The sequence below is a fragment of the Haliaeetus leucocephalus genome, unplaced genomic scaffold (genome assembly GCF_000737465.1).
Source record: "Haliaeetus leucocephalus isolate CR32 unplaced genomic scaffold, Haliaeetus_leucocephalus-4.0 Scaffold751, whole genome shotgun sequence".
Lineage (NCBI taxonomy): Eukaryota > Metazoa > Chordata > Aves > Accipitriformes > Accipitridae > Haliaeetus > Haliaeetus leucocephalus.
Genome location: NW_010973187.1, coordinates 5,248,227 through 5,275,610, shown reverse-complemented (window position 1 = coordinate 5,275,610; position 27,384 = coordinate 5,248,227). Strand labels below are relative to the sequence as shown.

General features: G+C 39.2%; 2 protein-coding genes across 2 annotated transcripts in view; both read left to right on the top strand.

Annotated features, from left to right (window-relative positions):
• The window catches only part of PRKAR2B (protein kinase, cAMP-dependent, regulatory, type II, beta), a 98,013-nt gene extending 78,841 nt beyond the window's left edge, over positions 1-19,172 (top strand). Inside the window, exons 6-12 of the mRNA XM_010581091.1 lie at positions 9,134-9,240; positions 12,170-12,323; positions 13,616-13,717; positions 14,300-14,374; positions 15,127-15,192; positions 15,365-15,503; positions 17,004-19,172. Coding sequence (XP_010579393.1) covers positions 9,134-9,240; positions 12,170-12,323; positions 13,616-13,717; positions 14,300-14,374; positions 15,127-15,192; positions 15,365-15,503; positions 17,004-17,137 — 777 coding nt within the window. The 3' untranslated portion in view covers positions 17,138-19,172. The remainder of the gene's footprint in view (positions 1-9,133; positions 9,241-12,169; positions 12,324-13,615; positions 13,718-14,299; positions 14,375-15,126; positions 15,193-15,364; positions 15,504-17,003) is intronic.
• Positions 19,173-26,793: 7,621 nt separating this feature from the next.
• Positions 26,794-27,384, top strand: part of HBP1 (HMG-box transcription factor 1) — a 20,356-nt gene continuing 19,765 nt past the window's right edge. Inside the window, exon 1 of the mRNA XM_010580875.1 lies at positions 26,794-26,882. Within this exon, the coding sequence (XP_010579177.1) occupies positions 26,868-26,882 (15 nt within the window). The 5' untranslated portion in view covers positions 26,794-26,867. The remainder of the gene's footprint in view (positions 26,883-27,384) is intronic.

The window sequence follows — 27,384 nt, the reverse complement described above, 5'->3', positions numbered from 1 at the left end:
ACTGGTATAAAATTCCCTAAGCAGCACTCTGTGTTTTAAAGGCCAACTCTTATAAATTCCGTAAAGTCTGTGAAGTTACTTGAATTATCTTCAGACTTTCTTTAACTTCGTGGATTGCTGAGGATGTGACTGGTCAGTTAATGTCAGTTGAGCAAGGCACTCCTGAGATAACTCCCTTAAATAAAAAGCACTTTAAAAAAATCAATATTTTAGCATTTTTTTTACCTTTCTGGGGGCTTAATCACGTCCTATCTGGTTGCTGTCACTCAATATCAGTTTTAGCTAGTGTGTAACAGTATTGAAAAAATTACTAGAAGAGAAGAATATGGATTGAAACATGCATGTGCAACAAGATGAGGGGAAGAGGTTTTTGCAGAGCTCTGTGGCTGCTTTTTAGAGGATCATATCAGGAAAGAATCAAGAGAAATTCCAGGAGCAGAACTGTGTGGATGAGTGAATTAAAAGAGAGCAAGGTGCATTCAGATGTTTGTTTCCCTCTCCCCACACTATTAATCTAACCTATGTTAGATTAACCCATTCCTCTCCTAAAGCACCTCTTCCTGTTATTCTTCCCAGAAAACCTCTTCCTATTAGACCACAGTATTATTTATTGTTCTTCTTGATTGCCTGCCACACCATTGCTCAGAAACCTAGTATTTCTTTTGTTCTCCCAGGATTGCCATAGTGTGTCGGGCTGCTTGTGCTACATGCATGCACAAAGCACGTTACCACACCTTCTCCTTCGTGCTCCAGATGCTGGAGGTTACTGGCAGTGGAATCAGAAGCTGCATGCCCTCTTTCTCCTCCACTTTCACTTTGTATAAGCCAGCAAGGAGAAAACAAGATGATGACTTTGGGCCATTACTGGGGATAAGCCCCAAGTCGCTATCCCTGGACTTTATTCAGCCTAGCAACTCTTTTATCGCTGGGAGGAATAGCAGCAGCAGCTTATCTAGTGGCCAACACAGCCTTCTATCCTTTTTACAATGCAATTCAGAGAAGTTGTTCTTTTGGGTTTGTCTTTTGAGAGGAAACTTTACTGAAGCTGATTAACAGGCTATTTGGTTTGTCTGTTCTGGGCTAGATATGCCCCATAGGCCAGCAGTTAGAAAAACCTGTTGAACCTTTTATCAGAGTAGCAGGGGTGGCGCAGGGGACTGATACCATCAAAGGTGTGCTGCACCCTTGCACTTGAAGTTTGAATGCTTTATTTCACAAAAATCCAGAAGCATTGTTAGATCATCTATTCTGTTTCAGGGAAATTTTATTTTGGAGAGCTTTGCCCTGCTAATGCTTCTAGAGAATATTTCAAATAAGTCTTGACCCTTTTCTAAAAGGTAATAAATTATACATATTCTTCACAAATATGCAAGAGCAATTTCTGGGCATATTGCCACTCAGGTACCTGGGGAATTATTATAAGAGAGCACAAATATTGATTAATCAATTAGAATTTATTAACTTGAAAGAAGATTAAAGAAAGCATAATGCAACTGTTTTATGAATAGTGGACTCTCATACTTAGTGCCAAAGCATTCCTTGAAAAGTGCTACTAACAGAAGAGTCTCATAATGCTTTTACATTCTTAAAACTTTTGGTGAATTAACGGGAATATATATACATATATATATATATATGAAAGAACCCAGAATGCCTGAACATGTTAATACTCTGCCCTCCTAGATGGCACAAAACTCTTTGCAAACTAATGGGTTCCCAAACAAATAGTACTGCACTTAATCCTCCCTTTTTTCCTAAGGCAAAATTAATGCTTACATCAGATCTAGCAAACAGTGATTCTCTCTACCTTGCCTATAATCAGTTAGTGAAGATGTTCTGCAAAAGAACTGCCCAATGTGAGGTGCCTTCAGCTTAAGAATTTTGGAAACTCTTTGCAAGTCTGAATTTTTTCTGCTATTTTTTAGCAAATTGCTAAAAAGTCAGCTAACTTGCTCAGAGGGACTAGTTACAAAATATAAAAAGTGTTACTGAGCCTAACTGACAGGCATGCGCATGATATTTGAGAGGCAGAATACTAACTTAACATGTAACTAGATGGAGGAAGGTTAAGGTAAATTCTCAAGGAAAATATTAATACTCAGAAATACTGATTATACATAAAAATATAAATTAGATTCTTTAATAGTAAAAAATATGTCTTTTGATTAGTTTACAAGTGCATATTATACAAAGGATCTAAACATTATGAATGGGATCAATAGTACTGCTGACATTTATATCAGAGTTCCAGGGGAGTATATATACATGGTTTTGTTCTGAAAAACAAATGCAGAGAGCTCGAGACATGAATTCTGTAATTTCCCTTCCTCTCCAAGGTCATGACTTGTTGATTAAGAACTCCTTTTATTCCCATAGTTTCCCTGCCTATGTTTTGTTGCCTTTTTCTATGTCTATCTTTATTTTTTTTTCTTCTTCCTAATCTGGTATTCTGTCTGCTTCATTACCCTCTTAATATCATGCTGAGCATTAATTTGTTGATATTTAATATTGCTCATAGCGAGGATAAGTTGGCCAACAGGTTGCTATTTTAACTTGGGCTCATCTTAGCGAAATGGTTGTAGCAGTAAAGAATAAAGTGGTTTGTGAACTTGATTTGGGGCAATGGAAGAACTGCGGATTCACTTTGTTCATATGATAGTCTTATGGCTGTGTCTCAGAACATTATAATTTTTACAAGTCATATAAAATAGGCAAGTCTTGTAACTACTATTGTGTTGAAGTGCAAGGCAATCTGATGCCTGCTTAGGTTATGCAGGATATCTTGGATCTATAAGGGAAATTAATTCAGATTTCCTGTCCAATAGGGAGCACTCCAGCAGCACACTCATCCTTCTTTTGGGGAAATTCCCAAAACATATATAATCCAAATGTATCATTCAGTACTTTTGGGATTTACTGGATGCAGCTTAACAGTTGTTGGATTTTACCAGCTCCTGTCAAATGCCAGATTAAGATTGTCTTGGTTTGCTGTCAAAAGCCACGTAATTTTAATTGTACAAATGTAGCTGTGCCTTCTATATCCTGAATACCTTTTCTTAAATAGCGGGAAATGATATTTTTCAGAAGTTACTTTTTACATTTGTCATTGTCATGACTTTCAGTGATGATTGTGTCCTACTTTCCATTTTATATACAGTGCCTTCATTGATTCAGAATGGTTAGCACTTTATCAGACAACAAACATTTGTATCAGCAATTCAAACATTGATGCTTCTCAGAAGCCCCAGTGTTTAAGAATGTTTGAGTTTAGTATGGAGAATTTGGTTCTTTTTCCTTTGCAAAATGGCTCACAGTAAATCTGTAAACTGATATTAGGAAGACATGTACCTGGCACAGCAGTAGCAAATCACTTGGTGGTCTGGCAGTTAAAAGAGCCATTGGCATTTGGGAAGGACATGTCATGGTCTGCCAGCTCTCCTGAATGGATCAAAATCTGTCTCGCAAGGACATACGAGTGACTGGATTTTTAATCTGTGTGAAATGTATACTAAATATAATGCAGTTTTAATTATACTCAGTGTCCTTTATCTAACTGATTATTGTTTTTTCAAGAAATTGTCTTGAGATGTAATTGCCATGTTTGTTTTGTTGACTTGAAAGAAATTGAGGCTAACACACTATTTTTGAATAATGCAACATACGTCTGGAGGACAGTACTTTGTGTGATACAAAGTTTGTGTTTGGAGAGGTATGAGTAATTACTTGCAGTTTTTCACTTGACCTGGCAAGAAGGATGGAATCGGACACTGTTCCAAGGGGATGTCCTTGGTAAACCAGTTATCATTACTGTCTGGGGCTTTGTTCTGCATCTTGTGTCATGTCTTTTGTTTGTAACTGATTATAAACATGCACATGGCTTTGTACATTTCAGATATGAAATGGCAATACATCAGGCTTATGCATGTCTTACTTATGCATGGGTATCACCACAGACTTAGACTCATAAGGGTACCTGGTATCTGAGTTTCACTTTATGCACAGTAAAATATTTCTTAACTCTAACAGAATGATTCATAAAATCTCTGCTTACGTGCTATGCTGTTCATAGGCACCATGATAACTACCAGAGGTATTTTTTGACATTAAAGTTCTGCTTCAATGCTTGAGGTTTATGTGGCCACTATGGGATAAAGGGGAAGAGAGGGCAACTACTTTTTGCCACGGGTGTGTAGTGTTTAGAATACTTAGCACATGAACACTGTCAGAGAGGATCAGGCTTCTAGTGAAGTGTTGATGAAGAGCATCTATGTTGCTGCCGTGGAGGAGAGAGAGCTTGCAAAGCACAGCAAAGAGGACAAACTAGAAGAGACTTTGCAGTTGAGGTAGGTTGTGCAGATGGGAGTTTGAAGGGGAACTGGAAACAGTGTGCAAGATAGTGTAGGACTGCTAGAGTTGGTGCAATGACAGTGATGATGGGCCGCAGGGAGTGCTCCCTAGCACCAGCTGCACCAGCCAACCATGGCACATCTAGAGGTTTCAACCCAGATCCATAGGTAGGATGTAACCCTGAGGTCTCAGGCTGCTGGGAGTGGCAGGTGTCTCTCCTGAAGGCTGGGGAGCAATGGTGTCTTCACCTATGGGAGATGTGCTGTGGTTAGAGTGCTGAGGTGCCAGCTGAAGGAACTGCAGAAGGACCTGAGAGGGACCGCAGAGCATCAGGCAGGACAAACAGTAGCTTGACGGCATCTTTCTAGAGTCCACTGAAGAGACAAGAGTGACTTTCTACATCAGGTGGAGCACCAATCTGTTGACCAGATTTGCTCTCAAGTGGTGCCATGACAGGATAAGACACAATGCGCACAAACTGAAATACAAAAAAATCTGTTTAAGAAAAGCCTTTTTTACTGTGAGGAGGGTGGTCAACTGCTGGAACAGATTGCCCAGAGGGGTTGTAGTGTTAATTTACATGGTTTAGGACTAAAGAGCTAAGAATACATGCTAACTGGTTTTTTACTAGTTATCAGTTATCGTCACATGCCCTTCATATTAAATGTTTCCTTAGTTCAGTATTTTGAAGGCTCTAATTACAGGGAAAAATGTAATTGATTGACTAGAAATACAGATTTTGTTTGTCAGGAAACTAAGAAGGATGCCCAAAGGCAGAGTTTGACTGACTGCAGTAGATTTTTACTCTTAAAATTTTCCATTTTTTTCACCTTTCTTCAGTTCTGTAATTGGTAACCACAAGCTAGATGAGAGGACGTTCTCTGTCCCTGAGGCCATGCAGTGCAGTATGACATATATACATACAGCTAAACTCCCTTGCACCATCCTTTCTTCCTAGCCCCACCAAACCAAGCAACTAACCAGGCTGGTTTTACTTATACTGGGAAGAAGCCCTGGCTCAAGCACCCCTCCAAGCTATGACCGGGGTCTGTCAGGAGGGGAGTGATAGTTGGCACAAGCCAAAATAGTACCAGCTGTGCTGACAATTGTGCCAAGAGCAAACCAGCCCAGACTACACCATGTCAGTGCTTGAGTCCATCCCCTGGTCCTGTTGAGTTTGTATTTCATGGTTGTAGTCTCTGATTCTGACTGATCTAAAAATGCAAAAGGCCTTTACTCGCACAGTTCATTTAAGTTTGTATAAAACCAGGGTAGGTACCATCTTGGTCTAAGTAAGAGAGGGAAGAAAACCACTTCTCCACTTCAGGTGATATGAGAGGATATCTCATGGTGGCTGATGCTGATAAGGGAGCTAATGGTCCTTTGCACTCCTGCTTCCCAGCAGTTAAATCCACACTTGAAAGCAAGGGTGATTGAGACAGTAATGATGGCTGTAATTATGGCATGTTTATTCACTTGTCTAGTAAATTATTTTGTGAAATCATGCTCTTGTCATTAAAGTCCAATTGTTAGAAAGACTTTTTGAGAGAAAGGCAGTAACTACACTTCAAAAAAAGAAAATATCTTTCTAGAAAGAAAATCTTGATAGGTGAATTTGGTTTGTATTGTGAATGTGTCTTTCAGAAAATCTGATTTCTCATTCAGCCTCCTCGCTTTTAAGGAAGTTAAAATATTTTCCCTATCACAATGGATGGTGATCAAAGTGTGCTTTCATGGCAACAAAGCAAGGTTCCATAATTTTCTCAAAAATATTCCTTTTTTGAAGCACTTACATGCTTCACAGCTTAGAATGAAAAAAAAAATCCATTGCGTGTATTAGTCAGAGTATGTAAATAAACTTTATGTAAACAATCAAATTTCAAATCATTTAAATTTAGGTTTGGTTCTTTATACTCGTAGAGTGCATTATCCTTAAGAAAAATAGATCCTTTATTATATTTGAAAAAAATGTATTAAGATAATGAAGTTTTAGTGGAAGTCACAAAGATTGCACAACATACATGTTTAATACTTCAGATTCTTTATAAATTTTATTTCTGTTAAAAAGTTTATCATGTTTTAAAAATCTCATTCTTTAGAATATTGATTACCAGATTGCCACAGCATTACACATAGCAGATTTACAAACACTGATATAAAAACCTCTTCCTGTTTTCATTTTATATTTATTTTTTAAAGCTAGAACTGCTTTAAGGAAGAAAAGCTTTCAGACTGCACCATTTTACAAAATACCAGAATTAATTCTGTATATGATAACAGGTCTACTTTTTAATTCTAAAATTACCCATCTTTATGCTTTCAAAGTAATTATGGAGGGTGCCAGTAAATTGAGCCTCAGTGTGGCAGAGAATCAAGACAATTCACATAGAGCAAGCTGGGCAAGCAAGTTTTATAATTCTCACTGTAAAAGCAAAAACCACATGCCTGTTGGCTATTGCAGTCTGCTCTATGTTAATTTTATGTAGAAAGCCTTGGGAAAGGGACCAGTTGTCTTTAAGTTAGTTGCCATTTATTTAGAAAGTTAAAATACATGTGCAATATTTCAGCAAATAATAGACAGTTCTCAAATGTATTAAATACCTTCAAGTGTTTAAAACATTTTTAAGAGGGAATTTTATTTGTGAATTCTACTATGTTGTCTAAAAAAGACACAGATTTACCTGTTAGAAAATTTGTGTTTTGATGAGCTTGATTCATAATTATGAGATTGAAAATGTTCTAACCTGAAATCTGAGATGAAGCACACTGAATAAAGATTATAACTATATGTATTATTCCTTCAGTACCGCAAATAACCACCTTTTTAGTTTAATCTTTTTTCCAAGATGTCTTGGGAGTATTTTAATGTCCAAGGGTCAGGGCCCATATAATAAATTTTCTTGCATCACTTGCATTTAGAGGAGAACATATACACCTTAGCCTCCCATAAAATGTTAAACATTCTCCTTGTTCTTGTTTTCAAAAGGCAGCCAAGGGCTATTGGTTGGGGAGATAGCCACTTTGCCAATTCAGATGTTAAGCAAGGGGAAGGGAATGGGGCTTCTTCAAATGCTTTAAACAGCTAACTGACATTAGGTCAATTTTGCAGATTCTGTAGGAGTTCCTTTTAGTTTACAGAGGGAAAACTGAAAAGACTGAAGTAATATTGCCTATTAATTTAAGCATGAAAGTTTTTAAAGCAACTCCTGTACCTATTTTTCAGTCTCTCAAAATGGCACACACACATTTTTCTCTTTCTCTGAAATAAACTATAACCCATTCACTGATAGTAAAATTATCCTTCTTTTTGCAAATACATACCTGTCTATACTAAAGCAGGTACTAAATAGAGACGTAGTTGAACAATTCCTTGCTGGCCTAGGTAGGCTGAATGATGTCTTGCTGTATTTTACCATGATCGGCTGCACTGAGGATCGATGCTGCCATTCTGTTGTTCTTTGTGCCCACACACAATGAACTCTGTGAAGTAAAATTGTATTTAGCTTCCATTTTTTAAAAAGACTTGGATAACACGGTACTGCTGATATTTTTAAAAGCTTTGAGTTAGTGAAGAAATTCTACAGAATAAAGATGGAATTCATTCCACCTAATTTTATCTGTCTAAAAATTAAGTGTCTAACTGTGAGTTATAATAGGTGTCTCTGTCATCAGAGGAAAGAAAGAGGGAACTCTAGAGAATGAATCTGAGCTATGTAGTGTGGTTATCTCTGTCCATGGGCTGCAGGACTCTAGAGGGCTGGCTTAGGCTTGTCTTTGGAAAGGCAAATGCCATCTTTCAGTGGCTGGAAATGCTGTGAACTGAATCATTGTAAGATGTGTGGGGATCTAAATCTACAGGCTTTTCTTTACCATGGTTTTCACTAGAACCTGCTTGTTCTAGTATGATACATACTTAAAATTTTCAAAAGGTAGAGGATAATTTTGTGTTTGTAGTCAGAATTTTAGGTATATTGCTGGATAAACTGAAAATAAAATTTAAATTATTAGGTTATCTTTTTAGGATTCATATTGTTAGTCCGCAATGAGCTGTGTTTGGTTTTCTTAGATATGAATAGTTAAGTTTTAGCAGATTTACACCAAACAAGACAAATTATGTAATTAGTGATTTGTTTTTGTTATTAGACAGACATAATTCAGATGCTGACATTTTGTTAGTCTGTTAACATTTCTCTCTAAACATTCATATTCCATTCAAATTAACAAAGCAGTTTTATAGCCATGTGTAAATTCCTACTTCCCAATGAGTCCAGCATTTACTTACTAAACCAAAGCACTGCAGACCTTTACGGTTACATCTATCCCAGCATTGTGCAGGCATTGTATAATTTAGATTTTCAAAATACTTTACAGTAATTTTGAAATTTTAAATTCTGTAAAATAGTTCTAAAGACACAAACAGGTAAGTGTATTGTTTGCAATAAAGGATACAGGTTTTTTTTTTAACTGTATAATGTTACACAGTCGTGAAGGGTGAAACGCTATCTTTGGATGCTCATGAGCAATTTATATAGCAGACAAGATCTATGTTATCATTGGCAGGGACGAGAAGGGAAGCTGGATGCTGAACACTGGAAGGGGAAAAAGTTAACACTGAATACTAAATAAAACTGTCTTTCTGATTGATCCATGCATTTCTGTAGCATGAATATTTTCCGTCCGTGAACATCTTTTATCTGCATATTGGGAGGCTGGACAGTTAATTTGAAGAGTAAAATTTTAAAAGCAGATGATAATTTCTTGTCTTTGTCTGTGTTCTTTTAAATAGGAACAGATGTCTCAGGTGTTAGATGCGATGTTTGAAAAGCTGGTTGAAGGAGGGGAACATGTCATTGATCAAGGGGATGATGGTGACAACTTCTACGTCATTGATAGGTGAATTGCTGTGTTTTCTTATAGCACAAAGTATTATGCAAAAGTCCATTGAGAAAAATCTATTTCTCTACGTACTTGTATTTAACTCTTATATGTGTTTGCATGGGAGAAAGAAAAAATAACATGTGTGAACCAGTACAGCTCTGTCTGAGCTGCAGAGAGCGGTTTTATGAAAGCAGGCAGATTTTTCATATGAAGTATGTCCCTGTCCTCTTTATGTATTGCTAGATCCCAAAGGCTGGTTTGTTGTTGTTTTTTACATGGAAAGAGATCTAACACAAAACACAATGGGAAAAGTTCTACAGCTCAATATTTGAAATCTTACTGCAGTTCAGTCCTATCTGTAGACTTTCTTGTTCCATGAATATTATTAGCTCAATTAGCTAAGTCATTACTTTTCATTTGGAGATCTGTACTGGATTAAGCAGGTAACTAAGTGAAAAAAACTCATGAAGTTCAACAAGGCCAAGTGCAAGGTCCTGCACATGGGTCGGGGCAATCCCAAGCACAAATACAGGCTGGGCGACGAGTGGATTGAGAACAGCCCTGCGGAGAAGAACTTGGGGGTATTAGAGGATGAAAAACTGAATATGAGCCAGCAATGTGCGCTCGCAGCCCAGAAAGCCAATCACGTCCTGGGCTGCATCAAAAGAAGGGTAACCAGCAGGTTGAGGGGGATGATTCTGCCCCTCTGCTCTACGCCGGTGAGACCCCACTTGGAGTACTGTGTTCAGCTCTGGGGCCCCCAGTGTAAGAAGGACACGGACCTGTTGGAGCGAGTCCAGAGGAGCGCCACGAAGATGATCAGGGGGCTGGAGAACCTCTGCTATGAAGACAGGCTGAGAGAGTTTGGATTGTTCAGCCTGGAGAAGAGAAGACTCTGGGAAGACCTTATAGCAGCCTTCCAGTACCTAAGGGGGGCCTACAGGAAAGATGGGGAGGGACTTTTTACAAGGGCCCATAGTGATAGGACAAGGGGTAACAGTTTTAAACTGAGAGAGGGTAGATTTAGATTAGATGTAAGTGAGAAATTCTTCACTGTGAGGGTGGTGAGGCACTGGCAGAGGTTGCCCAGAGAGGCTGTGGATGCCCCATCCCTGGAAGTGTTCAAGGCCAGGTTGGATGGGGCTTTGAGCAACCTGGTCTAGTGGAAGGTGTCCCTGCCCATGGCAGGGGGGTTGGAACTAGATGATCTCTAAGGGCCCTTCCAACCCAAACTATTCTGTGATTCCAAATCCTAGATACTGATTACTGTTGAATCCAGTGAGTTAGGAGGAGCATTTACTTTGGCATCCTTCACTAGTCTGTTTTCACAGGCTGCAGCCAGGCCATCCCAACACACCTTTTCTTATTTGTACCTTTAGTTTTAGGCTAACACCCTGATTTCTGAGAGTGTTTGAAAGGAATATTATGCTAGAACTCTACAAGAAGTGCAGAGGTTTTTGGTCAGTGTAGATCAGTATAACCAGGCAGTCAAAGGAGGTGATTTTCCCACTGTATTTAGCGTTGGTGCGGCCTCACCTTGAGTACTGTGTGCATTTCTGGGCCCCACAGTTTAAGAAGGTTGTTAAGGCACTCGAATGTGTCCAGAGGAGGGCAACAAAACTGGTGAAAGGGCTGGAAGGCATGTCCTGCGAGGAGCGGTTGAGGACTTTGGGCTTGTCTAGTCTGGAGAAAAGGAGGCTGAGGGTTGACCTTATTGCTCTCTAAAGCTTCCTGAGGAGGGGAGGTGGAGAGGGAGGTGCTGAGCTCTTCTCCCTGGGATCCAGTGACAGAACGTGTGGGAATGGTTCAAAGCTGCACCAGGGGAGGTTCAGACTGGACATTAGGAAGCATTTCTTTACCGAGAGGGTGGTCAAACACTGGAACAGGCTTCCTAGAGAGGTGGTCAATGCCCCAAGCCTGTCAGTGTTTAAGAGACATTTGGACAATGCCTTAAATAACATGCTTTAACTTTTGGTCAGCCCTGAAGTGGTCAGGCAGTTGGTCTAGATGGATCATTGTAGGTCCCTTCCAATTGAAATATTCAATCAGAAGATCGAAGAAGTGTGTCAGGATTCTTTGCTGAAGAGTCAATGTTTTTGAACTTTGTGAGGTTACGGTTTGCCATCTCTTATCCAAAAAGCTGCAGGGACTTCACAGTATTCTGTCAGCCTTGCAGTTTTTAGGTGCAGTGAATCACCTCTAAGTCCCTTATCAATGAAATCATTGTACAGATTTTTGCATTACATTCACATGACTTATCAACATGTACCATACAAATATTCAGCACTGAACAAAATGATGGCTCAGCATCAATGGGGATGGCTATGTCATGTTTTACAAGATACCAGATTTTACAGCATTCACAGAGCAAAAAAAAAAGTTACAACTTTAATGATGGGGAGAAGAAATCCACAATATATTAGAAATACATATCTTCATTTCATAATCTTATGTTGCTTTTCATATACATTCCGTTTCCTGCATCTCCTCTATTTGTTACCTAACATAAATTACTACTTTAAAATATTTTAAATGTTAAATAACTGTATTATTATTTCAGTGATCATATCACAGCAATTGTTGCAAAGACTTGTTACATTTGTATTTAGTGTGTTTAAAATGAAATTAAGAAACAGATGCTAAGTTAGATCTTAATTTTTAATAAGTCCTGGTGATCAATAGATAGTGTAAATCCAGTCTGTCTTTAAACTGAGTTAATGTAAAAACTAATAACCCTATCCTTCCCTTTAAAAAGGAACTACTTCTGTTATTTATGGAAGTGTCTGAGATGTCTCTGCCAGGTGTTTAATATAATTTAAACGAGCAAATGTATATTTCAAATGCTTAATCTTTGGAATTCATGGTATAAAAAAATATAGTGAGAGGCTGCTTAGCAAAGACCAGACTGGATTCTACTCACTGTATTTATATATTTTATTAACAGAGGTACATATGATATTTATGTAAAATGCGATGGTGTTGGGAGGTGTGTTGGAACCTATGATAACCGAGGAAGTTTTGGTGAGTTGGCCTTAATGTACAATACACCCAGAGCAGCTACAATTATAGCTACGTCTCCTGGTGCCATCTGGGGTTTGGTAAGTGAAATACTTGGTTTAAGATATTATTTGTTTTAATTATTTTATATAAAGGCACTGATATGCTATGTCAGCATTTAAAAAAATGAATTATAATTTCTAAAAGTTTAATTTTAAAAATTCTGAGAACTCCCAACACAATATTGTCTTTTTCCAGAATATGCAGAAGCAAACCTGAGGCTTAAGAAAACACTGATTTTTTTAAAAAATCATTTTGCTTTATTATATTTTAATGATAATTTCCCAAATTGCAAACCACTTGACAACTACTTAGACACATATATAAAATGTTTTCCCACATCTTAATAGGAAATGCCTTTGGTTCCAGAGTAAAATTCAAATATGAGGTTATTTATCAGTGTTACACTGTCTGGATCTTTGACAACAGTAATAGAATTTACCAAAAGAGTAAGACTGGGATAGCCATCTTCTGCAAGATGTACATATCAGTCTAATGACTGATCACAAGATAACGTTTTCTTGTTGAAGCAAAATGCATGGTTTTTCACCAGCTTAATCCATATGATTTTGGGGATCATGGAAGAGTTTAGGACACTATAAGAATGGCTTTAGATTGGATTGGGTTGTATTGGCCAGCAAGTCCCACCTGTAGCAGTGAAGGCTTGCAAAGCATTTCATCCCTGTCTGTCACCAGGACACAGTCATATGAAGTTAAGAGAAGAAAACAGCATACGTGTTGTTTTTCCATCTGTCTGCTACACTTGGATTGCCAAATACTAAGGAATGTCCAGTTGGCTGTTTAGGGCAGCAATGAGTCTTATTCTGCTGAAACAGCAGAAAGTGGACTGTGACCTAAGACCCAGACCCATGCATTTTGGTTTTGTTTGTATAATAATATAAAAACCTCTTTGAGTACATTATTAATATGTATGGGACCTCAGGATAATGAATAAACTTTGTAAATTAAATACTTAAACATTGAGGATTTCTTAAATATCCTAAATTACCCACTCAGCGTTAATTGTGTAGCCAACTTGTTTAAGGTAACCTCTCTGCTCTCTATATGTAAACCCTATACGTATTCTCTGCCGAAGGGCAGAGAAGCTTTTCACAACGTGAATCGGATCAGGAGCTTAATTTAGGAGCTCTTGATTGACCTCTAGAGGAAACTTTCTCAACTGACTGTATGGGGAGACTAGCCAGCTAGTTTGACGGCTACATTGAGAGACTAAAATTGGGTAATTTGAACATACTCAGCCACTTCTAAAGTATTTTCTACCACACATGTATTTTCTGTTAATAAACTCTCTTTTTCCTCTTTGTGTTTACAGGACAGGGTAACGTTCCGAAGAATCATTGTAAAAAATAATGCAAAAAAGAGAAGAATGTATGAAAATTTTATTGAGTCATTGCCATTCCTTAAATCTTTAGAAGTAAGATTTCTATTGCATTATTTTAATGGCTATATCAGAGGTATCTGATAAGATTCTGCTTTTGTAGAATTCAAATTTGGAATTAAAATTTTGTCCACAGTAAAATTTTGCATACTTGCATTTTGGAGAAAGACCATATTTTTGATATTTCTAAATTTTCAGGATAAAGAACTATTGTAAATACTGTATTTTTAAAAAAAACTGTATTTTTTTTTACCTTTACCTTCATTTTCTTAAGCTTAATTTTAGTAGATATTAGCCAATAAAATTAAACAATTACTTAGGGAATTTAAAAATAACAGGTATATTTTTACATGCATGCTTTACTGAAAATAATTTTTGAAGACTTGGTATATATAGACTTCTTACAAAAATGGAAGCTCTATCAAAACATCTAGCTGTTAAGACCATAATACACCCTCTGGAACACTATTCAGCAGTTCTTCCTTTTTTTAATGATTATCAAACCAGGAAAATAAAGATAGCCTATTTTCTGTGAAGATTCATGAAAATAAATATGAAAGGGCTTTCTAAATATAATGTCAACCAAATATTTCTTACATTTTCTTTTTTTAAATGAAGGTATCTGAGCGTTTAAAAGTGGTTGATGTGATTGGCACCAAAGTGTACAAAGATGGAGAACAAATCATTGCTCAGGTACGGTTTATTTTGAGTTTTAGTTTTTCTTTTCCAATAGGTAACAATTATCATGTTATCTATAGACAATAGATACTTTTAAATAATGTTTTTCTGTCTCAGATGAAACAAAAACAATGAATCTTGCATCTAAGAGAAGTGATTATTTTGATTCAGAAGCTAATTTTTCACTTATGGTACTTCGAAAAACATCAATAAAGGAGTCAACATTTTTAGTATACTTTAGAAATTCAAACTATATAAAAGAGTGATTGCTTCCAATAAGGAGCACTGAAGACTTACCTTGTTTTTGTTGTTAAAATATGATAATCTTTTGAAGAAGAATGCGGAAGTAAACTCTTCAGGGTAGGCAACTGAAATTGTCTTGTCCCAAAATAATTATTGGATATCAGATAACCCTTGGAGGCTCTTTATACTGGAAACTCTGTAAGGAAGGAAAATAATTTGGAAGGAATACAAGGATGGAGAAACAGGAGTAAGTATCCTGAAATCTTGAATAACATTGTTTTTCTCTGCTTTTTGTATAAGGCACAGTCAGCTATGTCTTTTCATGAAAAGGCATTGCTGTCAGTTCTGTGTAGATGTTTTATTATGTGCCTAGAGTATAGTTTTCACATTAAAAACTATTTCTTTTGCAACAGGTATCAAAAAGGTGAGCTTCAAGGCACTGGCTGCAAATATTTTAATGTTACCATGAAACTAAAAAGGAAATTTCACATTTCCTTTACTCACTTTATTTTTTTTTTCTACAGGGTGACTTGGCTGATTCTTTCTTCATTGTGGAATCTGGAGAAGTAAGGATTATAATGACAAGGAAGGTAAACATCCCTAAACCACAGAATATTTCTTTAAAAAAAACTTAATGTATTCTAAGTGTTAAACAGTAATGATACCATTGTTACTAATTTTGCTTATGCGATTTTAAGTTCAGCAAATACCTCTCTCATTCTCTCTCTTCCTTTCTCTTTATTTTTTTACCTGGTATTTCAGGGTAAACAAGATGTAGAAGAGAATGGAGCAGTTGAAATAGCTCGATGCTCAAGAGGACAATACTTTGGAGAACTTGCTCTTGTAACTAACAAACCACGAGCCGCTTCTGCATTTGCTCTTGGCACTGTCAAATGTTTAGGTATTGTTCAATAATATTTTATGTCTAGTATAAAATTATACATAATCTATATGGTTGTTTTTATTGTGAACTCTGTCTTTTTCCAGAATATAAGATTTAATTACGTTTACCTGAATAAGACTGTTTAAGTACATCATGTATTACTGTGCATTCCTATTTACATTATTTATCTGCAAAAATTATTTGCAATTGATAAATGGTATTAAACACAAATTCTCCAATGTTTCTCTGATTGCATGGAAGTAAAAATTGTTTCAGGACAGTACAGAGAGCATTGCTGCAAACCCTTTATAGCTATCAGATAAATGTCTAATACTCTGCAGAAAGGTAAATTATTTCTTTTCTCAGTAGACTGACTCTCATCCAAGAAATAACTGTGGTAAAAATCCTGTTCTGTTTTATCACCATGACTTAAGCTTTAACAAATTCTTTGTCTTCACCAGCTGCTAATTTAATCATTCTGTCACACTGTAGTCTCAGGCACGGGAAAAGCACAGACCATAGGAGTTGTGCCCATAGACAACCCTTTGCATCCATTGATTTTCATGGTCTGATGCTTAGCTTCTAAGTATTTGTGTCTAATTATGGGAAAACTGTAGACAGATTTGGCATTCTTGAATGACAGTTTGATTACCAAGCCAGTAACCAAAGAGCTTCTCACTTACTTATAAAGGTATTATTTTTAAAAATCCTTATCTCCAAACTCTCAGAGATGATCAGGCAATAAAGATTAAAGATGATAGAGAGAAAAGAATAAGAGGCAGTGGTCATTACCCAGTGGAAGAGTGTCATTACCCAGCACAGGTGAGTCACAAAGATATCTGGCACTTCCCAAATAGCAGAGATCTTGAACTTTTCTCAGGAGCCACGAGACTACAGGCCACCAGGTTGCAAGCTGCTTGAAGTATAAAGTTTCCTCCCTGGCCTATTGGCTAGAATTTTAGAGGATAACATGTGATCAGGTAAAGAAAATATTCTGGTTGGCTACGCATTGACATTGCATGTGAATTACTGTCTCCAACTTTTCGTACATTTGCTGGGAAATAAGTTTCTATTACAATTTCCACTGTGGGTGGAAGCAAGTAAAAATAGCAAGGAAATATGCGAAGTTAAACCCCAAATACAGCCAACAACATCAGCAAAGGATGTGCTTCTTTTTAAATCTCAAGACTCTTAAAACTGTATTCTGTGGAGGAATCCAGGCCCCTCCAGACTTCTTCAGCAGCTCTTGGGTGACATAAATCTTAATATGAAAATATTTTCAAAATAAGAAACACAGCAAATTCTAAGTTTATTTATGAAGTTCCAAGACAGCAATGTGTTGGTTGATCTTGGTTTTGCTACGGTAAGTGGTTCTCTTCTGTGCAAAGTATATGCCTCGCTAGTATCTGTCCTGTTATAATTTAAGATTTTACATTGGAATGTCATAAACACCAAGATTAGTGTCTGCAACTGACAAGCACATTATATTCTTTCTCTTTCTCTCCCCTTTTATCTTAGTTATGGATGTGCAGGCATTTGAAAGGCTTTTGGGACCTTGTATGGAAATTCTGAAAAGAAACATTGCAAACTATGAAGAGCAGCTAGTTGCTCTGTTTGGAACAAACATGGACATTGCTGATCCCAGTGCATGAACTAAACATTGGAGCAACAAGATCTGTTATGAGAATATAGCACAGTAGTGGTTAGTCCACTGAGAAATTGTCTCTTTTCCTATAGATGCCAAGCATTTTCTGTGATTTTAAGGGTGGGTTTGGGGGTATTTTTTTGACTTACTACAGTGGAAATACTAGTAAACAAACCAGGAATTTAATAAATTGTGGGCTTGATTTTTGAAAGTGCTTAGCATTGATGGTTCCATCTGCCATTAAGATGACCTGTAGTAGCACAGCACCTTTGAAAATCAAGTCCTTTAACACAGCATTTCCTTAAAGAGTAGATTTCAAAAAACCCACATGCGATGAACTTGTTAAACCAGCTTCTGTTCTTCAAAAAGGTTACAACTTTTCTGGAAAGACTGTTAGTTTGAATGTGATATGTTGAAAGTATTAGTGCACACAAAGTGTTTATATGTATTAATACAGAAGATATACAGTAGATATTACTTTCTGACTATTACAGTTGTCATGATTTTATGTTGCATTTATCACAGATGTAGTGAATCACAAGACTAATCGTAAGATAAAGCATGACAATGCATTTTGTGTAATGCTCATGACCCAATCTGATTTTTAACATTTTGTAATTTGTTTTAAAGTCCTCTTTGTTTAATATGTCATGTTTCAGCACGACATTGTAATATCTTATGCAATTTAGAGGACTTGTATATTTTTGCAATAAACTGCATTTTTTATTAGTTACACGTATTCTGTACAGTCTAGAGTGAGGAGAGCTGACAAATTAACCTTAATGCTTTAAAAGCAAAGGCATAGGTCATTGTCATGTTCTGCCTAATCATACATAACCTATATTGTTTTCCTTCTCCCTTGTTTTATATGTATGCATTTTGTCTTCTCTATCTATGCTTGTTCTCTAATTTTTTTTTTAGATCTCACCTTTTTTATCTGTTAAATCTTCCACCTATTTCAAATGAAATGATCTCTGTATATCTCTCTTCTTGCAGTCTAATCTTAGCTATCAAAGACCAGATTACTGAAGTGATTGATATCAAAAGCCATGCTAAACTAAGCTTGTCCTTGAAAAATCTTTATCGGGAAGTAAAAAAATATTTTTAATTTGAAAGATCAGTACTTCAAAAGCTTTGCACAAGTCTGGAAAGTATGTCATTGTTAAAGCTAACAAGTCCTGCTTTCAAAAACCTGTAGGTCATCATAAAATAATATCTTTTTAGCCATAATGGCATGGGATACCTTCTGAGACTGCGGAGAGAGAACATAATCTTAATTAGGAGCACAGGGCTCATTGCTTACAAGGGTCTGTGATTGGAAATTTCAGGCACAGTCCAATTTTAATACTGCTTACTGACCTATCTGTTGATGTACATGGAAAGCTAGTGCACATAATGGCAATTGGCAGTAGTTCTGCCAAATGATACTACAAGAATTGTAGGAAGGCTGCTTGCGCTCTGTTTCAAACACCTGAATTGTAACATCTTTCCTTCTTAGGTAATGACTTTTCTAATGCCATATATTTGTGTATGTTGATGTAATTATTATCCTATAGTTAGTGAAATGTTCTGACAATTTATATAATCATACCTGTATATGAAATTATGATTATATAATATGATAACAATATATAATTTATATCATACAGTATGGTATAAATTATAAGTCAGATTCCTAACAAAATACAATCTGAGCAAAATTTACAAATGTCAATTTTTTTTTTACCTATAAACCTGGTATGAATAATTGCAAATATGATAACTTGCCTTTGTACTTTTGATTTGTGGAAAAAAGAGAAGCCTGTTATACTAGAAGGAAATATCAGGTAACCAAAATCTACACTCTTGTCATTCTGTATGCTTAATCTCTAAAAGCTACCTATATTTTGCGCTAGCTTGATGTGATTAAGAAAAATGCTAGAAATTACTTGTACGGCAGTAAACTACGATCAAGGCCATAAATGCCAGTCACAATATTTTCAATATTGTTGGTTATATTTAAAGTTTCCTTACAATAAACAACACTTTTTATATATAAAAATCTATGTTTATTGATATTGTTGTGTTTTAATTCCATTATCATAAAGTTACAAGTGACCTATTTATATTCATTTATTAAAACATTCATAATTCTTAACACTTTCATGTTGATTTTCATAAATGATGTTATGCAGATGCTCTTTCTGCTCAGAACAGATGACATGTTGGTGTGGTAATTGTCATAGCTACTTTGTATTTGATGATTTGCTTGTAGTTTATAGCTGGGAAAAAGCTGTGGAGTGACAAATTTAAGATAATCAGAGACTTTGGATTTTGAGTCCCAAAGTACAGCTTCATGTTGCAGCAGTTTTATTGTGTTGCTCTTGGGGACTGCATGATTTCTGGAATTTTCTTTGTTGGTGAATTCAGGGGGGTTTAACCAACAGTAATAAATTGTCGCTTTGTAAGTTTTGTCCAAATCATTATATCCTTCATTAGTCAGCACTTGGGATTTCTCCTGGATCTGTTTGTATGTACACTTCAAACATGCCAGTCTTCATGTCATAAATGTGGCAAGCGTTCATCCTAAGAAGGAAATCATACTGATTTTTAATGACCTTTCAAAAAAAGGTAGATAGTTCTAATAATTTTAAGCAATACTATATCACGTTTACCTTATGAGACTATCTGTGTCCATACTTAGATTACCTGATGCGTCTGTTACTAAGGGCTTGTTCGTAGTCAGGTCGCTAAAGGAAGGGGACTTCGGCAATTAGTTGGCACATACATGTTAGTTTGTTTCTCTCCTCTCTTCCCAACATCACTAGTGATTTATAATTCTGTGGATGGTTTAAATGAATTTGACAGATGGCTAAGTTCTAAAGGGGCGGCAGGGGGGGAGCTCCAGTGAGTTTGTTGAAAATATGCCCCACTGGGTGAGGAGAGAAAAGCCTGAGAGAAATCCTGTAAAGAAAGGCATTCATGGGCTCACATGTTACTAAGCAAGAGAATCCACATGGCAGCAAATGTTTACAAATGCCTTAACCGTGGGAAAAAAATTCGACCGCAGCCCTCAGTTGATCACAAGACACAAACCCTGAGGAAAGCAAGCTTCCTTAGTCCTGGTGCTGATGCTGTCACTTTTTAAATGTCACTTGTGTGTGCTTCATGAGATTTCATTCAAGCTCATCTGGAATAAACACTTGTGAAATCATTCCCTTCTGGATCTCCTGTTTGAGGTCCAGAAGTGACTGATTGTGGAGGTCTTGAGGCAAAGCTCTGAAGAGCATTGTGAAACCAGCTACAACCTAAACCACTGTCATTCCATCTTCTTTCCTCATGTTGTCTTTTGTATTCAGTAAAGGCTATTCTGGTCCTTACCGGAATGGTGGGTTTGGTTTTGGTGGTTTCTTTTTGTTTTGCTTGAAATGTTTGGTGCTTTAAGGTTTCTGTAAGGTGACTCTGGGACAGTTACGTCACGATTTGTGTCATTTTGTAGTTTATGACACACTCCGCATGGCAAGCATTATTTTTTTTCAATATCAAGAGTTCCCAGATGTGCAAAATCAGTATCTGCTGGTCATCCTTCACAGACCTGGTACATGAAATTCCTAGTCGTCTGTTTTCAGACACTTACTGCATCTGATAGCTTTTGCTGAACAAAGTGCTTTGCTGTAAGTCAGTTTGCCACAGCATGGACTTGCTCTTGCTGAAGTTTTTATGTTAGTTCAAAGGTCTTTTTATCCATTCATACACGTGATGGTTATAGGTGTGTATTCTTCTGGAGTTTCTAAGATACTTTCCTGTGTCTGTAGTTCTCAAATAAGTATTACTGCAGTATTCTCTGGGAGGAATTGCCTCTTTGTATGCTGAGTATGTACAGATCTGTGCTGTTGACTGTCTTACAAAATTTGGGATCATTTTCAAGTCATTCTGAGAGTTGTATTTCCTTCAGTTATATACCAAGGCTGTTGCCAAGTTCATCATCTACTTTGTGGCTCAGAAAGATGCTTAACAGGCTAGACACTCTCATTTCATGGACCAAAGGGAAGCTGAATAATCTTGGTAGGATATAAAAAGCCCGAAGAAAATTACATTTTAACATTGTCTCTTTTTTCACCCCATTTCTCTTTCCCTCTAAATTATCTTTATTTTGACAGCCAGGTGAAGAGCCAGTGGCAGTAGGGGGATGTAAGGCAAGTGGAGGGACTGGCTGGGTCCGTGCTGGGATGCAGTGGTCTGGTTGACTAGGCAGTGACTCTCTCTTCCTCATCCCCTTTGTCCCGTTCCTGTCCCTTCCGTGATGGCAAATCAGGCTGAGCTGGAGTGCAGTAATGGTGTTGCCATTGCTGTGTGAATACTGTGGGTAGGGTTCTGTATCTTCCTTAGAACTGGTAGAGGTATATGTATGTGTAGGGAACAGGGAAGAGACAAAGGCCAAACTATTACATGAAAGAAACTGTGCTCAGTCAAAACCGTGTGAAAAACTCTGACACTAGGTTATACTAGGCCATTGTGATGGTATCTGCTGACTCAACCTTTTCTTATTGAGGTAAATTAAATTAGGACGTCCTAAAAATAGCATCATGGCATGGTATGAATACTTTGTCCTTTCTTCTGTGAAGGTATTGAATTATTTCAGCAGAGCAGCTATGAAGTTTTGGGAAAGGATAACACTCTGTGCAGGTCTCTCTGTGGAGGACTAATTCTCTGGCAGCCAAGCAAGCCTCTGGGACCTGCTCCCCCACATCTCTGAAGATGCTGGAAACTCAGTTCTGATAAATATCTTATTTGGAAAAAGCCATCCAACTTATCACCAAACTATATCTTCTTTTTCTCTTTGTTGCTTTGTCCTTGTGGAGTCAGATGGTGTGACTATCTTAAGCAACTTTAGCTTCACTGTACCTTTAGTTTTTGACTGCATCTGTATGGTTATATCTATCGTAGGAAATTTTATTTGCCTGAGTCTATTTGCTAGTACTGAGGCATTGAATGACCAACATTCATACTGTTTTCCAGTATTTGTGTGGGCTCATTTATAAGCTGTCTTAGAAGCTTTTTTTCCAGCTTTCCATATGGGGTGGCCATATGCAGATGGCCAACTGAGAATAGTCCTTGGCCTATGGTAGCTCCCAAACTGTATCCAAAAATTATTTGCTATTGGCCCACACAAAAAGTATGCCAGGGCTATTCTAAAAAAAAAAAAAGACATTACAGATGATTGTATTCCAGTGCCCAGGAACACTCCCTGGCATTTGAATTTACCAACCAGCATAGGGGGCACCTGTAGGTCATCTGTAGTCTCTTCTTGACTTGTTTTTTCTGCAAGCTTTGAGCTGGGGTAGAGGGCTTTCTTCTTTATCGCTCTTCTGGACATCAGGTCTTTCTTTTTTCCTGATACTATTGTCATTTTTTGTCTTGCTCTATCTTTGTAGGTGATAAAAGTTTAGCTAAAACTGGAGTCTGTGCCATCATGACATGAAATAAATTTCTCATTAATTCCTGACCTGTCTTGGAAGAAGAAAACACCTCTCTGGCCTGTTCTTTGTTCTGTTTCTCCCCAGCTTGAACCATGGCAGGAGGGGAGTGAATTTTGCCTTCCAGCACTCAAGAAAAAAGATCTTTTCTGGGAGCAACAAGTCTTCTGTTCCTCTGCTATGCGTTCCCAACAGCATCCTCTGTGAGGAGATTAAAAAGGTGAAATGTGGGGGTGGGCATGCTTAGAGCTGTCATTAGGAAGGTGGAGAGAGCCAACTACCATTGCAGCTAGCCACAAAAGGCTGTAAGAAGAGGGAATGGGTACAAATAGTCTTAGGAGATACAGAAGTCATTGTGAAAGGAGAAAACTGATGTGAGAGGGTCTGGCAGAATGGCTGCAGAACAGAGGCCTCTGCGTTGGGTAGAAGTGGAAGCTCTGGTGAGCAGGGTTGCTCTGATGTATGGGGAGTATTCAGTTAATTACTGAGGGTGGATGTCTACATGTGGATGTGAAAGCTCCTGTAGCAGAATTAAAATAATGATATGCTGTATTTCAGAGAGTCAGCAGTAGCAGCTGTGTCGTAAGGGCAGGACAGGACATTGGCTTTGGACAGGAGAGATTGAAAGTAGAGGTAGGCACAAACCCAATGTATAACATATATTTTACTAATATGACTTTGACTGTAATACTATGCATTTTTTAAATCTACCTTGTGGTTTCTTAACTTTGTGGCTGGCAATTTTAAGAGGTATATAGGTAGGATGCAAATTTATCTGTATCTTTATTTTCTGTTTGTGTAGTCTCTCCTGCTTATTTTGTGCTTCTGAGTAGCCATCCGTAATGTGACAAGAACTCACAACTAACACTTCCCAATCCCCCACCTTGTTTTCTACCTCTCTTACAACAGTAGAAGCAACTGAATCAGCACAGCTACCAACAATGTCTGTGTTGGTATTGTATTGATTCATTCTCTGAGCACCCATTCATTTTGGGCATGGAGTAAGGTGAGGTAGGGTGTGTGGAGGGGGAGTAATGATTTAATTAGAGACTAGGCATACAGAGCAAGGAGTATGGCATTGACATAATCGTCATTCTGAAATTTAGAAGATACATATTTGACTTCAACCAAGGGGGTTAGTAAGTAAGCTTTGATACAGTTTTATGTGTCGCGCTGCCATCTACTGCATGGACGACCTGTCCTTTTACTCATTTTCTCTTACATCCTCACTGAGTAAATGTTAATATACTGTATGCAAAGGAGAAAAGGTAGATTTGAAAATAAGAAAGCTGTTACGTGTCTGTTTTTAGAACCTCAAAACAATTCAGACACTCATCTTTACATGATGTTAATCTCAGTCCTAGGTAGGATTCATATTTTTGTGCTTTCTTGGTATGTCATAGATGGTAAGTGTGACATCAAGGCTTTAATTCAGCAATGGTATTTACTTGTCTAGACCTGTATCTGGAATCTGGGCCAGTGGATCTCAGAGGACTGGGCTTCACACCTAACACTCACGTGTAAGTTTTTGTAGAGAACTGTGAACCTTCATGGCAAATAGTGTTAATATTTAGTTTGGGAAAAACGCTTTTTGTTTTGGGTAGAAAAAGTACATAGTGGAGTGGAAATGTGCTCCATAACAAGGTACAAACCTGTAGGCCAACAGTATTTTTCTGAAGAATCTGATGGTGCTTTAGACAGGATTTCATATCTTCTGTAGCTTGCTTGATCCGGCCTCTGCGTTCTCCACCTTTGACTCTGCAGCAGATGGAGCTTTCAGAAGACTAAACTGTGAGTTTTACCTTGCAAGTGGCTGTATCAAAGCAGAGTAGCCTATCTGCAGAATGGAGACATTGGCACGCACAGGTCTTCTGCCAAGCCTCGATCTGGAAATGCAGGGTCCGCAGTAAAATCCATTAAAAACCCAAGAAGCTTGGGTCTCTCTCCAAAGAGCCTAAAGGCTGTTTAGATGTATGAGGGTGATCAAAAGAGAAAGGGGAGGAAGGAACACAGCTTTGAAGTTAATTTTATTGTGGAGTGGTATGAAAAAGATGAATCCTGGTTTACCAGTTTTCAGTTTATTAAAAAATTTATTTTAGAGAGAGGATGCCATGAAAGCTTCCTTATATAAAGATGTATTAGTTATTTAGGAAAAGCTTGAATTCTAAATATAGGAAAAAACTGAGCTTATGGGATGTGGGGTTAGACAGTTGCTATTATAATAAGTTGTCTAGTCGCTTAATGGTTGAATCTCAACATTAATTTTTGGATTTTTCCTGGAGGCATTTATCCAAATAACTCTCATGTTTTTAAACTGGGAAAATGATTTCTAAAGGGTTGATTTAGATTTGTTAGGTGATTAAGCACAGAAGATTTTTAGTTAAATTCCATGGCAGTGGTTTTTCTACTCTTTTTATTTTTTAAGCTAAAATTGCACATATACATATAAAAAGTAATAATTTCCAATTCACACTGCAGAAGATAATTGCATGTTTTTTTAAAGTAATGTCTCTCTTCAAACAGTGCCTATAGATGGTAATGACTTTACTAACAGGCAAGCTATTACTTCCTGGAAAAGCCAAATCTTAAAACTGATGTGCCAATGACATCTACATACCGAGTGTGTTTTGATGCCAAGCACAGTGTCGCTGTGTGCGATTTAATTTTTTTTTTTCTTTGCATTACCCTTGTAGAACTGTGGAAACAATAAAACCAGCGTTCCCTCTAGTGGCCACTAAGAGCACGTTTCGTGGGACACAAAGCTTGCAGAGAACTCCAAATACGGAACCATTTCTATTTAAATTGTAATAGTTAACTGGTTTTTGGTTTTTGTTTGGTTTGGGGTTTTTTTTTTTTCCTCGCACAACTATGTTAGCGTGCCTGAAAGTCAGGACTGTTGTAGATACCAAATTACAGCAAAATCTCTGACACAGGATTTAGGACACATTCACATGATTGGGATGATGTTGAAAATAGGTTAAGGAGGAAATGCTTTTTTTGGAGAAATCCCAACAGTTGCAAAATCTTGAAAACTCTCCCTCGGTTTGTAAAATCCTGTTGATTATTTCTGAATTGTGTGTGTATTTGCTTTGTATCGGATCATGGATAGTAGGTAATGTATTTTATGACGAGGATTTGGCCTCAGGAGTCCATTCTTCCCCCTGCAGTCTCCCAGAACTACTGCGTTAAGTGGGCAAATCCTGTAGTAGCTGTGGTCTCATTTCTCTGTCAGTAAAACAGAAGTCACGTCGAACCAAACCAGGTTGTTATTTTGGCAATAAATGCACGGGAATGTCTGGGAGACACCGATGGACTGATAAACCTGTGTGGATTTTTTTAAAAAAACCAAACCTATTTACTTCTTCCCCACCAACTTGTACTTCGGACCTAGGCTACCAGCGAAGTCTTTTTGAAGAGACGAAGTGAGGGACGAGGCCGGAGCGGAGACCGACGGCCGCTGCTGACTCATCCTCTGACCTTTACCGACTTCCTTTACCCTCTGCACGCCGCACTCTTTATTTGGCGAAATGCGAGCGGGGCCCGTTGCGTAACAGCGTTTCGGAGCGCTAATTAACGGCGGTAACTCACGAGAGTTACCGGGGATGGTGACAGGCGGGCCCGCTCACCCTCTCCGCGCCAGCGCCCCGCCGCGGAGGCCGCCGCCTTCGGGGGGCCCGCGCCTCGCCCGGCCCGGCGGAGCTGCCGCAGGCAGAAGGGCCCTCGCGCCGCAGGAGCCCGGGGAGGCCGCTCCTGCCCTGCCTCCCCCGCGGCAGCAGCAGGCCAGGCAGCGCCTCTCCGCCCTCGGCTTTGCTGCGGGGGGGGGGGGGGGCCCGGGGCCTGGCTGGCGGGCGGCCTCGGCGCAGGCCCCGGCGGCCGGCCGCGGGTACACGTGTCCCTGTGACTCTTGTTTACTATCGGCCGAGCGCCGCGCGGGGCATCCTGGGGGCTGTCGTCTTATCGCGCCCAAGCTGGCGGGCGGCGGCGGCGGCGGAGACTACAGCTCCCAGAGTACCTCGCAGCGAGCCGGCGGAGGGATTGGCCAATCGGAGCGCCGTCTGGGGCTGATTGATGTGCAGCGCGGTGCAATCCGCTGCGCAGGAGAGTCAAAACATGTCCGCCCTCCGGGCGGATTCCTGATAGGCAGGCCAGGCAGCCAATAGGAGGCGGCTGCGGCTTGAGCAACGCCGTCTTCGACCAGTCGGCGACCGAGCACCGCCAGGGTGTGGGGGGGCTCGGTGGTGGGGGGGGGGGGGGGGGGGGGGAGCCGAGGGGAATTTGGTAATGGCGACGGGTTTGGTAAGTGCTACAAAGTTTGGAGCTGCGGCTTTTGGGGGGCTGCGAGGCCCCGGCGGGGGACGGACGGGGTCCGCCGGGCCGGAGGGCAGCGGCCGCGGGCCGAGCTGAGCCGAGGAGGCCGCCGGGTCCTGGCTTTCGGCGGCGGCTGGAGCCCGGGCATTGTTTAGTGGTCGCCTTTCCTCAGCAGCCCGGCGGAGCCGCCGCCCTGCCGGGCCAAAACCGCGGGGTGCGCGGGGGCGCCGGCCTCCCTTGGGGCCCTTCAGCTGCAGCGCCAGACCGCGGAAGCGAGCGGCACAGAGCCGGTGTCCCCCCCCTTTTTTTTTCCCCGGGGAGCGCCCGCCTGCTCCGGTCTGTCAGAGCGAGGGCGCTCTGCCCCGCCGCAGGGAGCAGCGGGTGTCTGGGGGACGGGGCAGGGAACGGGGGCAACTTTGAGCCAGGCGAGCCCCGCGCCGGCACGGTTGGCGGCTCCGCCCGGGGGTAACGGCGGGCGGCGGGGTCGGGG